Here is a 16749-nt window from a genome sequence, read left to right on the forward strand (position 1 = left end):
CCAGAGAATAAATGATTGTTGGAACAAACTACCATTTGGAGTTGTGAAGTGGATGGTCGTGGTTTTTTTTTTTTTTTTTTTTGGCTGATGCTGCATAAGCTTGCTTCCTTAAATCACTTGCCAGTATTACTATTAATAATAATAATTAAAGACAGATTTTTATTCTACACAGATTGAAGTGCTTAAAATTTTCACTTGTCTCCATTTTGATTTACCTTCACATCATACAACTTATAAAACAACAATTTATATACAGACATAGAAATAACACAGGCTATACATCAAATTAGAAACAGGAAAAGGCCATCTCCAGTCTCACTAGGACAAAGGAATAACTAGTTAGTGTGTGAAGATTATGGTATAATAAGAAAAGCAATCTAGTCATTGAAGATTTGGTATTACCATGAAGCATCTAAAAATTATATGAAAATTTCTTTAGTAAATAAATGAAGATTATGTGAAAATGCATAATGTATTCATAGTTGAATTTTAAAACAAACCGAAGATTAAACTTGTTTGTTATTTTGTTTTTTTGGAGCATTAGCAACTAAGGCCATATTGCTCCGAGGATATGCATTGGTCATTCCCTGACCTTTCTGCATCCTCTGTATTTGGTGGTCACGGCCTCGAACCCCTGTCTAATCAAGAAGCGTGTGCTACACACTGCTGCTCCTGGCTACGGAGGCGCATTAAACTTTATGTTAGGGATCACTATTGTAACAGCTCATTTTGTAGTTATCTTTCAAAATGAGTTGTCTTTTTTTTTTGTTTTTTTATGAAAATGCCAAACACAATAGGTATTAGAACTTGTATTAATTAGTACTGTGCATAGATTGAAGGTTGAGAAGATGAAAGAAGATAATTGTTGACATTAAGACTTGAATTTCTGTAGATGTAATTTTCAAGAAATATGTGTGAAGGGAGGTTTTTCCAGAAAATGGGAGATGAGGGAATAAATGAGGAAGAAGAAAAGTTTGTTCTGTGAGTTTGAAATTGGACAGTAAGAGGATACTGATTGTGGTACATGTTTGGACTGGTTTGGAAGTGAGAGAAGTGGAATTATAGAAGCCAGTTCAGAAGAACAATGCCCATGGAAGTATCTATAGAAAAGGCATGTAGCAGAAACAATGTCTGTAAGATAGAGTGGAGAGAGTTTATAAGAGATAGGTCATTAATTAACCTAACTGCCCTCTTCTGAATGGAGTCTAGAAGTCTGAGAGAGGTTATGGGGGCACTGCACCAGATGTGGGAAGAGTATGCCATAGTAGGGCAGATCTGAGATCTGTACAGAGTGATGAGTAGATGTAGAAATCTCATATCTTTTATTCTTTGAATAAATAATACTTCCCCAGTAGAGAAGTCTGCTGTTACTTATTCCCAGCTGAGTACCACCACCAAGATGTTAATGTTTAAAGGCTACTTGACCTCATTAGTGGGTGGGTAGGTACCCAAAGGTATAAGAGTTGACAATCCAGTTTTCGCATCTCTCATATTGTGTAAATAAATTACAACTGAGTTTTCACCTCTTATACCTTGGAGTACCTACCTGCCCACTGATGAGAGGCCAAGCAGCCTTGAAACAGTGCTGTCTGGATGGTGGTACTCAACTGAGAATAAGTAACAGCAGTTTTCACTACTAGCAAAGCATTCCTTATTCAAGGTATAAGAGATAGGCAACTTGTTATGAAGAATATCACAATATGATATGTTAAAATAAGGATGCCTAACATGCAAACTTTGGTTTGTTTTTAAATTTGGCTGTGAACAAATGATGCATTTGCACAGAATTGTGTCATAGTTCAAATTTTTCAGTTAGGGCTGCAGGTCACTAACTGAAATATTTTTCATAAAAATTTAAAAAATGTTTTAAAATTTTATTTTCTGATTACAAGCAGATTTTGCTCTGTGTAAGATGAAGTACTTAAATTTTCACATTTTTCCATTTTGATTTACTATACACCTTGCCACTTAAAGAAGACTTTAACCACTAGGTGGCAGTGATCACAGTGTTCTGAAGTGGGATTTACTCAAAGGGGTAACTACCATCAGGGGTAAAGGGAACGGTTTTTGCTTTCGTAAAGGTGACTATGGTGGTCCGAGACAATATATTCTATATGCTGGGACCAACTGATGATGTTACCAACAGCAAATTCAAAATGAGAAGCATTAAAAGAATTAATCTTGAAAGTTACTAGGCTTTTCATACAAACTAAGCAATATTGCTCAATGTTTAGGCCTAAATGAATGTCACATGAACTAATGAAATATGTGGCAAAGAAGAAAAATATGTGAGATACATATAAATTAACAGGTGACATGGAAGCCTATGATAGATATAAACTGGTCTGTAACCAAGTCAAAAGGAGCTTAGGCAGGTAAAGCCAGATTATGAGAAATCTTTGGCGAAGGATGCAAAGAAAAACAGCAAACAATTCTTTACTTATGTAAACTCTAGAAGGAAGGGGATGAATCAAATTGGTCCACTTGATATCAATGGTTCAACTGTTGATGATCCTACTCAGGTAGCTAACAAACTAAATGAGTATTTTGCATCTACATTTACACATGAGGAGTTATTCAGGGAGGGGAATGCCAGAGGTGAATTAAACCCTGGGAGTGAGCTAGATGGTTTTGTAATAACTGAGAGCAAAGTGGAGGAGAAATTGTTGAAGATAAACATAAGAAAGGCACTTGGGGTGGATGGGATTTATCCAGTTATATTAAAGGAGGCAGCAAAGAAATTAAGTAAACCCATAGCATAATTATGAGAGCTTCTTTGGACTCAGGGGAGGTACCGATGGACTGGAGATGTGCAAATGTGACCCCAATTCACAAAGGAAGATCAAAGGGTGACACAAGTAATTACAGATTCGTTAGTTTAACTTCTGTTCCAGGGAAATTAATGGAAACACTGGTCAAAGAAGCACTGCAGGATCATCTAGACAAGTTGTCAGTTATAGCTTGGACACGGCATGGGTTTGTTAAGTGGAAGTCTTGTCTGAACAATTTGATTGGATATTATGATGTACTCACAAAGGAACTGGATGCAAAGAATAATTTTGATATCATATATTCGGATCTTAGAAAGGCTTTTGATACTGTTGCACATGAAAGACTGCTGCACAAATTAGAGCAGTGTGGCATTGGAGGCAAATTGCTGCTATGGATAAAGGGATGGTTGAGTGGGAGAAGACAGAGTGGTAATCAGTGGACACTGCTCTTCGTGGACTAATGTTATTAGTGGAGTTCTCCAGGGTTCAGTGTTGGGTACATTGTTGTTTTCTATATTCATTAATGATATTGATGAAGGTATATCAGGCTTAATGTCCAAGTTTGCAGATGATACGAAGGTCGGCAGGGTTGTTAATGACACTAATGACAGAATGCTGCTGCTGCTGCAACAGGATCTAGAAAAGTTGAGCAGATGTGCTGTGAGGTGGCAACTGAACTTTAACATTGACAAATGTAAAGTACTGCATATGGGAAGCAATAACCCCAGAGTAACATATCAACTTTGTGGTACTACACTGACAGTGGTAGAGAGTGAAAAGTACCTGGGGGTAATTGTGCAGGCAGATATGAAGTTTTCTGAGCAGTGCAGATGATCTGCAAGAGTAGCTCACGGTGTCTTGTCAGTGATATACAGGAATTTTTCTATCAGAGATAAGGAGGTGATTATCCCTTAGTATAACACATGGGTTGTGTTAGGGTAGCTAACACAACCCATGTTAGGGAAGCTAAGAATAGAAACAGGTGCAGGTATACTTGCGTGTACACCAATGCTAGGAGTTTAGTAAACAAATTTGATGAATTTGAGGTATTGCTCAAAACATCAAAGGCAGATATTGTTGGGATATCGGAAACGTGGTGCATCCCTTATATCACACAGATATAAGGGATGCAGAACTGGAATTTGGGGAGTACAACGTCTACAGAAAGGATAGACAGGATAGGAAGGGGGGAGGGGTTATGCTATTAGTTAAGAAACACATAAAAACCAAGGAAGTGAAGCCAGTCGACATCGCTGGACAGTGCAGTGTTGAGTCAGTTTGGTGTGACATAAGCATTGGGAGATCAAAATTGAGAGGAGGAGTGTGCTATAGGCCTAATGACTCTGATGAGTATAATAAGAAACTGTACAGGGAAATAGAGTGGGCCAGTAAATCAGAGTGTCTTATAATGGGAGATTTTAATTTCCCAGATATTGACTGGAATTTGGGGGCTGGTCACTCACACACTAGCAGGGCTTTTGTGGATTTATTGGATGATTGTTTTCTACATCAGCATGTTCGGGAGGCAACTAGAGGGAGTAATACTCTTGATTTGATTATCAGCAGTGATTCTTCATGCATTAAGAATCTGCAGATAAATGAACCACTAGGTGGCAGTGATCACAGTGTGCTGAAGTGGGATTTACTCAAAGAGGTAACTACCATTAGGGGTAAAGGGAAGGGTTATTGCTTCCGTAAAGGCGACTACGATGGACTGAGACAGTATTTAAATTCTATACAGTGGGACCAACTGATGATGTTACCATCAGCAAATTCAAAATGGGAAGCATTCAAAGAACTTATCTTGGAAGCTACTAGACTTTACATACCAACTAAGAAATATTGTTCAAGGTTTAGGCCAAAATGGATGTCAGATGAACTAATGAGGCATATGGCAGAGAAGAAAAATGCATGGGATACTTACAAATTAACACATGACACAGAAGCCTATGATAGATACAAGTTGATATGCAACCAAGTTACAAAGGAGGTTAGGCAGGCAAAGGCAGATTACGAGAAATCCTTGGCAAGGGATGCAAAGAGTTCTTTACTTATGTAAACTCTAGAAGGAAGGGGATGAATCAGATTGGTCCACTTGACATTGATGGGTCAACTGTTGATGATCCTGCTCAGGTAGCTAACAAACTAAATGAATATTTTGCATCGACATTCACACATGAGGAGTTATTCAGCGAGGGGAATGCCAGAGGTGTATTCAACTCCAGCAGTAACCTACAGAATCTTGAAATAACTGGGAGTAAAGTGGAGGAGAAATTGTTGAAGATAAACACAAGAAAGGCACTCGGGGTGGATGGGATCTATCCAGTTATATTAAAGGAGGCAGCAAAGGAAGTAAGCAAACCCTTAGCCATAATTATGAGAGCTTCCTTGGACTCAGGGGAGGTACCCATGGACTGGAGATGTGCAAATGTGACCCCAATTCTCAAATGAGGATCAAAAGGCTGACTCAAGTAATTATAGACCTGTGAGCTTAACTTCTGTTCCAGGAAAATTAATGGAGGCACTGGTTAAAGAAGCAATGCAGGATCATGTAGACAAGACTTCAGTTATAGCTCAGACACAGCATGGTTTTGTTAAGGGGAAGTCTTGCCTGACCAATTTGATTGGATACTATGATGCAGTCACAAAAGAACTGGATGCAGGGAATAGCTTTGATATTATATACTTGGATCTTAGAGAGGCTTTTGATACTGTTACACATGGAAGACTGCTACACAAATTCGAGCAGTGTGACATTGGAGGCAAATTGCTGCTATGGATAAAGGGGTGGTTGAGGGGAAGAAGACAGAGTCGTAATCAATGGACACTGCTCATCGTGGACTAATGTTATTAATGAGTCCCTCAGGGCTCAGTGTTGGGTCTATTATTGTTTTCTGTATTTATAAATGATATTGATGATGGTATATCAAGCTTAATGTCCAAGTTTGCAGACGATACAAAGGTTGGCAGGGTTGTCATGGATACTACTAACACTATGCTGCTGCAACAGGATCTGGAAAGGTTGAGCAGATGGGCTGAGAGGTGGCAAATGAAGTTTAACATTGACAAATGTAAAGTACTACACATGGGAAACAGCAACCCCAGAGCAACGTATCAACTCTGTGGTACTACACTGACAGTGGTAGAGAATGAAAGGGACTTAGGGGTGGTTGTGCAGGCAGATATGAAGTTCTCTGAGCAGTGTAGACGAGCTTCAAGAGTAGCTCATGGAGTATTGTCAATGATATACAGGAATTTTTCCAGCAGGGATAAGGAGGTGATTATTCCCTTGTATAAGGCAATGGTCAGGCCACACCTAGAGTACTGTATACAGGTCTGGAGGCCTCATTTCAAGAAGGATGTAGAGCTGCTGGAACGAGTACAGAGAAGGGCAACAAGATTAGTGAATGGAACAAAGGGGTGCTCTTACGAAGAAAGGCTTAAGTTTTGCAAATTACAGTGTCTGGAGACTAGGCACCTGCGAGGTGATCTGATAGAGGTGTATAAAGCCTTGAATGGTTTGAGCATGCTCAATGCTGATGGGATTCTTCGTCTTGCTCAGAATAATCACCTGAGATTGCATAAATTCAAATTGAGGAAAGGCAGATGTAGGATAGACGTGCGGAAATTTGCCTCTAGCCAGCGGGTGGTTGGTTGGTGGAACAGACTTCCATCCCTTGTCGTGGAGGTTGATAGCCTAAATAAGTTTAAGGCTCAGCTGGACAGGTATTTTGAACGAACAGAGGGGTGAAGAGGAAGTGGGTTTTTTTTTTTTTTGGCTGATGCTGCATAAGCTTGCTTTCTTGCATCAAATGCCTCTACTAATGCTAATGCTAATAAGGCAATGGTCAGCCCACACTTTGAGTACTGTAAACTGGTCTGGAGGCCTCATTTTAAGAAGGATGTAGAGCTGCTGGAACAAGTACAGAGAAGGGCAACAAGATTAGTGAATGGAACAAACAAAGGGTTGCTCTTATGAAGAAAGGCTTAAGTTTTGCAAATTATGGTGTCTGGAGACTAGGCACCTGTAAAGTGATCAGATTGAGGTGTGTAACCATTCTCTTGAATGGTTTGAGCATGCTCAATGCTGATGGGATTCTTCCTCTTGCCCAGAATAATCACCTGAGAGGGCATAAATTCAAATTGAGAAAGGAGAGATGTACGATAGACGTGAGGAAATTTGCCTTTAGCCAGCAGGTGGTTGATTGCTGGAACAAACTTCCATCTGTCGTTGTAGAAGTTGATAGCTTAAATAGATTCAAGGTAGAAGTAGAGAAGTAGACAAACATTTGGAGTGAGTGGATGGATAGAATGAGGGTTTTTTTTTTTTTTTTTTTGGCTGATGCTATATACGCTTGCTTTATTGCATATGTACCAATGCTAATGCTAACAAATTAGACCCAAATACAGAGAATTGTCCATTGATTTTTTTTTCTCATTAGAAAGCCATGCGGTATTCTCTTAATTCCATTGCTCTCAAGATGACCCTATATTACATCCTTAACTAAGACCATAATGTTTCTGATACAGAAGTCAAACTTGCTGGTCTACAGTTACCATTTCACCCTGTGAGCCACACATTCATGAATGTGAAGTTGTTTGTGTGCACCTGTAAATCACTAGAATTTCACCTGAAACCAAGGACTTTCATTTTAATAGCAAAAGCTATGATGACTGCTTGCTGCCTTGTTCAAATAACTTTGTTAATTTAGCTGCATAAAATGCAGCTATAACGTAAGTAATACTTTAACAATATCAATTTATGTGACTGAACAGCCTAGTATCAATATTGTTGAACCTAATTTTTTGTCATCAGGTACAAAATCAACTTTAAAGTTCTTTTTTTTTTTATTTCTTTCATTCTGATTTTAAAAAATGTACTAATAATTTGGCCCTGGGTGCCAAGTGTGTTCTGTTGCCAAGCGATTCTTGTGCGTTTAAAGAGCATTTTTCTCTACTGCGACTGAGTTTTCATTGTTTTTCTCTCTTACTCAATCAACTTTTCTGTTAAGTAGCTCTACTTTCTTAAAAGCACTAAGAAGTGAGCTCAGAAGAAGGAAAGTACCTTTTCTTTAATTTAGCACTCTTACTAACTGTACTAAATAGCCAATTGGTTGGAAGTGAAAAATGAAGAATGGGAAAGGAAATGCATGACTATTAATAGCAAACTGGGCTTCAAGCGATGAGCAGAATCATGGAAGGTCCTTATTAAAGACTTGAGAAAACAATAAACACAATGCTGGTTTGCAATTAATACCTTGTAAAGACTGGATGAAGTACTATGAAGGACTCCTAAAAGAAGACCAGGAAGAGTTCAAGACGGTGGAGGATTTCGGTGAAGAAGAAAGACTTAAAATTTTCTGTTAGAGAAGTGTAACTCTTGCTAAAGGAAGGAATGGCAAATCACCTGCACCTGAAATAGTTTATATGGAACTTCTGAAATATGGGAGTGCACGACAGCCTGAGGCTTAACCAATGAAGACATCTTGAACCGCACTTTATGGTGGCAAAAAATTCCTACCAAAAAATAACTTGGAGGCTGAGGAAACCAATTATAAATGGAACACTTCTCTTGAAGACGAAGACTAACTGTACTAACCTGTACACTTAGCCACCAAGCTGCACTGTTCTCCTGCCTCCACATGGTGGGGCTGGTAACCTTGGTGGTAAAAATAAACTCCCAGGGCCAAAAGGAGCCAACATGGATACAAATAATTATCCATCTATAGAGCCATTGAGCTCAAGATCAGAACCTTCAGACGTAGACCATGAATTCAGTCAACTGAAAAGACTTTGAAGAGAAGCACAGTGTCATCACAATATATCAAATTTTCTGATGATACATTCACTATCCACCTAATCTGTGGGCAAGTTATCACCATTCTTAATCCAAAAAACTTCGGAATCTATTGCTGGATCACTAAACATGGTGAAAAGATTGCAATCTAGTGACTTCCTGATTGAAACAGTCGCTTCAAAACATTCTGAGCTGTGGCAACTTGCATTGCAGTTGGTACATCATTTACCATTGTTTCCATTTATATTCTGCTATCTGCACCACTTCTGCTTTCAGAACATTTGCTGGGTTGACAGTAACAATTACTTCCCACAAAACCTTAAATTCATCAAAAGGATGTCGTCAGTGAGTGGGACCTAATTACAGTGTCTGAAGAACTACTCCAGGAACTCAGCAGTCAAAAAGTAATAAATGTGAAAAGAATTGTCCAAAAAAGATGGAAATCTCAATCCAACTAGATCCATCATACTGACATTCAGCACTCCAGATTTACCATCCTCAATTAAAGCTGGCTATCTAAACTGCCGGATTTGACCTTTCATTCTGAATTCCGTTCGCTGCTTTAAATGTCAGAAATATGGTCATTTGCAGAAGGTTAAGCCATATGTCCCATCTGTGGCTCTCAAGATCACATTCAAAAGGATTGCTCAGTCAAAACTCCTGTTTGTCCAAACTGCAAAGGAAGCCATCCAGCCTTTTCCAAAACTTGAGCTATGGATAACAGGAAAAAAAATTCAAAAATAGAAAATAAAGTACCATTTCCTGAGGCATGTAGACAAGTTTTGTCGACCATGCCTAGTAGTCGTTCTTATGCAACTCGCACTGGAAACTTTGTTTCTAGTGCAGCTCAAACAGATGTATCGGTTCTGCATAGCACATCTCTAGCGAACTGGCTTAAATCTACACTTTCAATCTCTAAAAAAGATAATCCTCCAAAAAAAGCTAGTGAAGGCACAAATACTCCAATCGGCATCCCTACATATACCCCATTTGTCCCAGTTGAAAAAGAACAATTAATCTGACTCAGGTTCTAAAAAAATGGAATCTCCCACCAACAGTATGGATGTAGATGAGCTGCTAGATAATGAGGAGCCCATTCTTGAACTCCATGCATATGAAAGCATGGATATTGGATGCTCTACATTCCCAAAAAAAAAAAACCGTAAAAAATGTCCCGCGTACAAAAAACAGTCAAATGAATCATCCTCGGGTAAACCTAAATAATGCATAACATAATACAGTGGAATTGCAGAGGACCAAGCAGTCATTCTGATGACTTAAGAGATTTAATAGTTAAATTCAATCCCATAGGTGTATGCTTACAGGAAACATTCTTGTCACTTTAAGTTTCATCAAAATTTTCAAATTATACCATGTGCAGACGAGATAGGAACTCAAAATCACCTGCACGTGGAGGAGTAGCTATTTTTGTTAACATATCATCCATTTTGCTAACATATCATCCAGGCCGATCCAATTGAGAACTACCCCTAGAAGCTGTGGCAACTTGCATTGCAGTTGGTACATCATTTACCATTGTTTCCATTTATATTCTGCTATCTGCACCACTTCTGCTTTCAGAACTGGAAAACCTCATTGCACAACTCCCAACTTCAATTAGTCTTTTTGGTGACTTTAATGGACACCATCCATTGTGGGGGTCTACTACAATGGACAGAAGAGGCCAATTGATGGAGAAATTGATGAATAATAATGATCTTAATTTATTGAATTCTGGATCTCCTACCTACATCCACCTACCAAACAGATCTGCTTCTGCAATAGACTTGTCAATTTGTTCACCATCCATATTTCCAATCATGACATGGTTGGTATTAACTGATCCCTTTAACAGTGATCACTTTCCAATTATTTGCTCACTACAAACAGGAGTAACTCCAAATCCTGATCAACGATCCACTTGGCAGTTTAAAAAGGCAAACTAGGGTGTCTATTCTGCCCAAATACTCTTAGACATATTTTATGTTCAAAGACAACATATTGAGCTATGGATAACAGGAAATCTGATTGGTTATGTAAATACTTACATAACCAATCAGATTCTGACTGCGGCTAGGGCCTCCATTCCAAAATCCACGCCATATCAAAAACACAGAAATCACTGGTGGAATACAAATTGTTTAATTCCCAAACAGGGAGAAAACTATGCTTGGAATAATTTCCACAAGTATCCCACCACTAGTAACCTAATTGCTTTTAAAAGACTGAAAGCAAAAGCTAGGCAAGTTAGGCAGAAAGTGAAATGGGATTCATGGATTGCTTTTGCCTCAACTATCACCAAAGACATGGATACATTGATACACAGGTCATCTGGAAAAGATGACATGGATACATTGATACACAGGTCATCTGGAAAAGATGACATGGATACATTGATACACAGGTCATCTGGAAAAGAATACAGGCATTAAATGGTAAATTTGTTTGGCTGCCCTCTCAGATACTTCATTGGACAGGGAAAGACATTTCTTCTCCTTAAGAAGTTGCTACTGCACTAGCAGAATCATTTACAAAAATCTCAGCTTCTGCTTCCTATGCATCCACCTTCCAGAACATCAAAGCAGGTGTAGAACGGAATAAAATCAACTTCTTCACATGCCGCTCATTCCCATACAACCAACCCTTTACATTAATAGAACTTCAAGAATCATTAAACAGGTCCAGATGGAGTTAATTACATTATGCTAAAGCATTTACTTGAAGAAGACTTGAAAACCCTATTAATTTTTTTATAATCGGATCTTCTCTGAAAATGCCTATCCTTCTTCCTGGCACCATCCGTTCATTATTGCCTTACCAAAACCAGGCAAAGATCCTTCCTGTGTTGAAAATTATAGGCCAATATCTCTTACGAACTGCATGGGAAAAATTTTTGAAAGAATGGTTCATAGTAGTTGCACTAACATCCTGGAGTCAGAGAATCCCTTTCCAGAACAACAGTATGGCTTTTGGAAGAATAGATCAATGCTAGAAGTGCTCATCAAAGCTGAATCTCATATTTGCAATGCCTTTGTCATGAAACAACAACATCTAGTCATGGTCAATTTAGATCTTGAAAAGGCATTTGATACTACATGGTGTCATGGTATTATTATGGACCTTTACCATCTGGGGATTAGGGGTCATTTACTGAAAATAATTCAAAATTTCCTGCAATTGTATTATTTTGGTCCGATATAAAAATGTACTCTCTACATGTCATATTCAGGAAGAGGGTTCTGCAGGAATCAATACTTAATCCAACACTGTTTTCAATCCGAGTTAGCAGCATGACACAAGATATCCCAAAAACCATTCAAACTTATATGTATACAGATGACTGTACCATTTCCTGTCAATCTCAAAGTATGAATACCATTGAATAGCAGCTCCAACTTGCCATAACCAAAATAGAATCTTGGACTTCACAGAATGGCTATCAACTATCAGAAAAGAAATGCACTATCAGTCACTTTTGCAAGAAATGAGCTCTTTATCCTGAATCTGAACCACAAATAAACATTACCCCAATCCCGCTTGTTAATACCATTAAATTTCTTGGAATAATATTAGACCACAAACTAAATTTCCAAGCACACATCAAGTATTTGAGAACATCTTGTATAAAGCATTTGTATATACTTCAATCGGTCTCGTTGATGTCATGGGGAGCTGATCGGTATATTTTGCTGCATCTTTATAGAAGTTTAATCCATTCACAGCTAGATTATAGTTGTTGAGTGTATGACTCTGCCAGGAGCACTACTTTAAAACAGCTAAATATGATCCATCACAGTGTTCTAAGGACTGTGCTGGGAGCTTTTTTTGAAGTGCATGATCCCCCATTACACATGCGTAGAAAAACACTACTGCTCCACTATGCTGTTAAGATGCAGAGTCTACCATCGTACCCAAGTTGGGAGTATCTTTATAATACTTGGTTGGAATCCTTCTATGAGAGCAACCCAAATGAAAATAGACCTGCCTCGCTCAGGATCAAAGAACTTGTTCAGAGTTGGAATGTCAATTTAAATGAAATTTTTCAAAACACAACTGCACCTGTTCCACCTTGGACATATGTGTCTGTCTCTCAGTTTATATACTTTCTCCAGTAGGGAAAAAATATTGTACATCCCTGCAATATCAGACAGCTACATTCAGCTCATGCTACTATGAACAACCATGCCTGTAAAATTTATACAGATGGTTCCAAAACTGACAGTATGGTAGGTGCTGTGGCAGTTTTCCTTTATGTACAATTTCAGCCACACTACCGCTAGCTTGCAGCATCTTCACAGCTAAATTATATGCCATTACGTTAGCACTTAGTAAGATTATTGAGCTTTCCATCTCATCTGCCATAATTAACCCCAACTCCCTCAGTGCTGTTTTTGCCATAAGGAAGAATTTTCCCACTTTTCATCCTACATTGAAACAGATTCATTCTCATATATTCTCCGACAACATGTCCAATCAGTCAATCAGCTTTTGCTGAATCCCTGGCCATTCTGGCATTCCAGGAAATTAAAGTGTTAACTTTGCCGCTAAACATCCTCAACCTGCTCTCTCACAACATCCTCAAGTTCCTTACACTGACTATAAGTCTGTCATATGCAAAGCATGCTACAAGAAATGGGCACAGATCGGGATAACACCAACAATAAACTTTACCAGATAAAAGATCCGAAGCTGTGGCTGCCTGGTTTCGGACGAACCAGATGCGAGGAAGTGGTTCTGGCAAGATTCAGAATTGGACACACTTATCATACTCATCTCTTCCTGTTATTGGGAGAAAACCCATCTCAGTGCTCCATCCTATCAGACGCAACTTACGGTCTGTCATTTTCTGGTTGATTGTCCTTTACATTGAACCATCCGATCAAACACTTTCTGGTCTCTCTTGACGTTGAACATCTCATAATTTATCTCATTTCTTAGGAAATGAAGCCAATATAGAAGAACTCTTCATGTATTTAAAACATATTGGCCTGTACAGTAGCATATAATTTAACATCTCTAATGATGTGCCTGTAAATAAACTGTGAACAGACACAATTTGGCCTCAGTAGCCCTTGTCATTAACTCCCATTCCAACAACAACTAACTTAATATTAAAATTTATTTTTATATTCAAAAAAAACATTGACTGTGTAACAATTTGGCATACCTGTTTATCACCATCCACCAATTCAGCTTCTTGTGCAATCCAATAGAAACTTTCTTCACATCATGCATTCATGCAAACAGAATATATTGTGATCTATGTTTGGTTTATACCATTCACTAGCTCATTATAGGTTATTTTAGATATTAATTTTTAGTATTCATATATCATTCTGGTTTCAGGGACTTTAAAATGTTTACTTTAAAATAAATGTCATACAGTGTGCAATTCCACATTTTCAAAGTGTGACTATTAAATTATTTTAATTTATTTATTGCTATCTTAAAATCTATTTAATAAATTAGTAGAATGGCACTTCTCTTAAAGTAGATACCAGTGGCCAGAAGAAAGCATCCACTATAAGGAGTTGTTTGCTTTGCACAGTGTAGACAGTTTCAATACTTCTGAGAAATGAAATTCAGCGTAACTGTTGCTTACTTAAAGTTAGGTATGTTTGCATATATACATGATAAGTGCCTATTATCTTCATGTCCATCCACTCATCCACCTGTAACAACTCTACTTCCAGTGGATGGATTTTCATGAAATTTTGTATTTAGGCTTGTTAAAAATATTTGTCAAGTCAAACTAAATTTCACTAAAATTGGATAAATATAAATCTGACAGTTATTTCTTTTTTCCATACAATTTGTGTGGGAAAAAAATGCCCTCATTGATTTATGTTTAGCCACCACCTCTGCCAGGATGATTGCAAAAACAGGTGTCCTATATGAATTTTCCATACCATTGCAGAACATTGGTCTCTCCAGTTGCTTCTTTTTAAACTGATGTATAACAGCAGCAGACTGCAGTTTTTGAACAAAAGTGTGCAATGTGCCTTCTTGGGGTGGGTAAATTTTGCTGTGATTACAGTTTTGCAATTATGTTGCCATCTACTGCCATTGTACAGAGTACAATTTTTTGGTTGGTGAATAAACCTGAAAGCTAAGGTAAAGAAAGCCAACACGAGAACAACGGCAAACTTATTGGACAAACTTATTTGCCACTACCCCAGTTTTTCCCTGCATTCTGCCGACCGGGCTAGCCAAGTGGGTAAAGTGCTTGCCTGGCAACCCAAAGGTCGCAGGTTCGAATCCCGTCTCGGGCTTGGATCAAAGTACTGCAAAAACCTTGGGAGGTGCACTATGGCTACAGAAGCCGATATGCCAACAACTACCAAAAAAAAAAAAAAAAAAAAAACTACCCTGCATTCTTGGTAAACAGGTGACGCATGTTATAAGTAGTGGCAATAGAAGTCAAGAACAATATATAGATTGACACGTAGGCATGACATATGATGTAATGATTAGTTTTTTTCTCATTAAAAGGAGATTATTGGAGTTCATGAGTGTTTTCACTATTAAAAAATCCAACCAACTGACTTCATACATTTTTAAGGTTAGGTTTACTAACCTAACCTTAAAGAATAGGTTAGGAAAAATGGAAATGGTTTCTTCATTTTTCTTTCCTTAAATATTAGATTAGTAAATAACAGGAAAAAAGAAAATTATAACATCAATCAATCACTTAATGCTATGATGTTATTTTCTGTCATGCCTACATGTCAATTAGTATATTGTTCTCAACTTCTACTGCTGATACCAATAACACGCAACATCACTGAGAATGCAGTAGTGGAAAACCAGTTTGTCCGGTAAGTTTGCCATAGTTTGTTTTGGTTCTCATGTTGGCTTTCTTTACCTTTCCCAACTTGAAGATATTCTTTATCACCTCTGTGAGCGGTTTCAGATATTAGCATTAGCATTAGTAGAGGCATTTGATGCAAGAAAGCAAGCTTATGCAGCATCAGCCAAAAAAAAAAAAAAAAAAAAACCCACTTCCACTTCACCCCTCTGTTCGTTCAAAATACCTGTCCAGCTGAGCCTTAAACTTATTTAGGCTATCAACCTCCACGACAAGGGATGGAAGTATGTATTATGTACCCTATTTGCACAATAATGTTTTAGTGTAGCTATTACTGTAATGATCTTACATTCATTGAAAATACCTGCTGACCAATCACAAACAACTTCTGTGTCAGTTTCCCTCAAGTGTCCCATCTAAGGAGGTTGAAAACACCAAATGAACACTTATTCAAGTGTCTGCACCCATATTAGATAGTGTCCATCAGGAATAAACTCAACTTGAAAATTTTGGAGAGGTCGTCTAATGTAATTTCTATTTCTGGCCAGGACGGAAGCCCAAGTGTCTGCAAAAAGGTGTCCATTAAGAAAGGTTTCACTGTAATTCATATATATTAATGTGTATATATTATTATATGTATATATTACTGTGGATATATTAATTTCAAAATAAATTAGTAAAGCAATACAAAAGTATATGGCAGTGAAATGATATACCCTTCCTTTCTTTTTTTTTTTTTTTGGTTCTTCTGTTATACTTTGTATAATTTTCATATCATTTGACTGTGTTCTTTCTGCAGATACCTATTATTTATTTTTAGTATTATATAAAATTAAATAATTAAATCTGAAGCTCAAACAATCTGATAAGTGGGTGGAAATTTATTTATTAATGCTGTTACTTCATATTTGTGATGTCTCCATATGGAAATGAGACCTGTTGAAATTTTCTGCTTGCTGTGGTTACATTTTGTTTAAAAAGTTTAAGTGTATTACATATAGATAATATAAAATTTCAGGCTTGGTGTAGTAGCCAAACCAGTTCTACGTACAGAGGCATGTAAACCTCAAGTTGGTCCTGATGGAAAATATGTTTACCCTTGCAGTTATTGCTACAAGACATTCTGCTCTACCTCAGACCTCAACAGACATATGGACTTCCATGAAGGTAAGTACTGGATATTGTTTAGTACAAGAAGTTTTAAATATGTTTCAATAAAACGAGATGTGTGCAAGCTGAGGTACATTATTAACATTTTCACTTCTGAAGTGCCAGTGTATCTCAGCAATATCAGTATGCTAATTGTGCTTTAATCAGATGAATGTGAGAGTATAAAATTTATTTTATTTCTGAAATTAGGAAACGGGCCATGG

General features: G+C 37.7%; 1 protein-coding gene across 1 annotated transcript in view; it reads left to right on the top strand.

Moving 5' to 3' along the window:
- Positions 1-16749, top strand: part of LOC150088330 (uncharacterized) — a 243664-nt gene that overhangs the window by 181282 nt on the left and 45633 nt on the right. Inside the window, exon 4 of the mRNA XM_090370125.1 lies at positions 16395-16543. Coding sequence (XP_090226251.1) covers positions 16395-16543 — 149 coding nt within the window. The remainder of the gene's footprint in view (positions 1-16394; positions 16544-16749) is intronic.

This window comes from Mastigoproctus giganteus, chromosome 3 (assembly GCF_048544385.1).
Source record: "Mastigoproctus giganteus isolate SK-2022 chromosome 3, ASM4854438v1, whole genome shotgun sequence".
NCBI lineage: Eukaryota > Metazoa > Arthropoda > Arachnida > Uropygi > Thelyphonidae > Mastigoproctus > Mastigoproctus giganteus.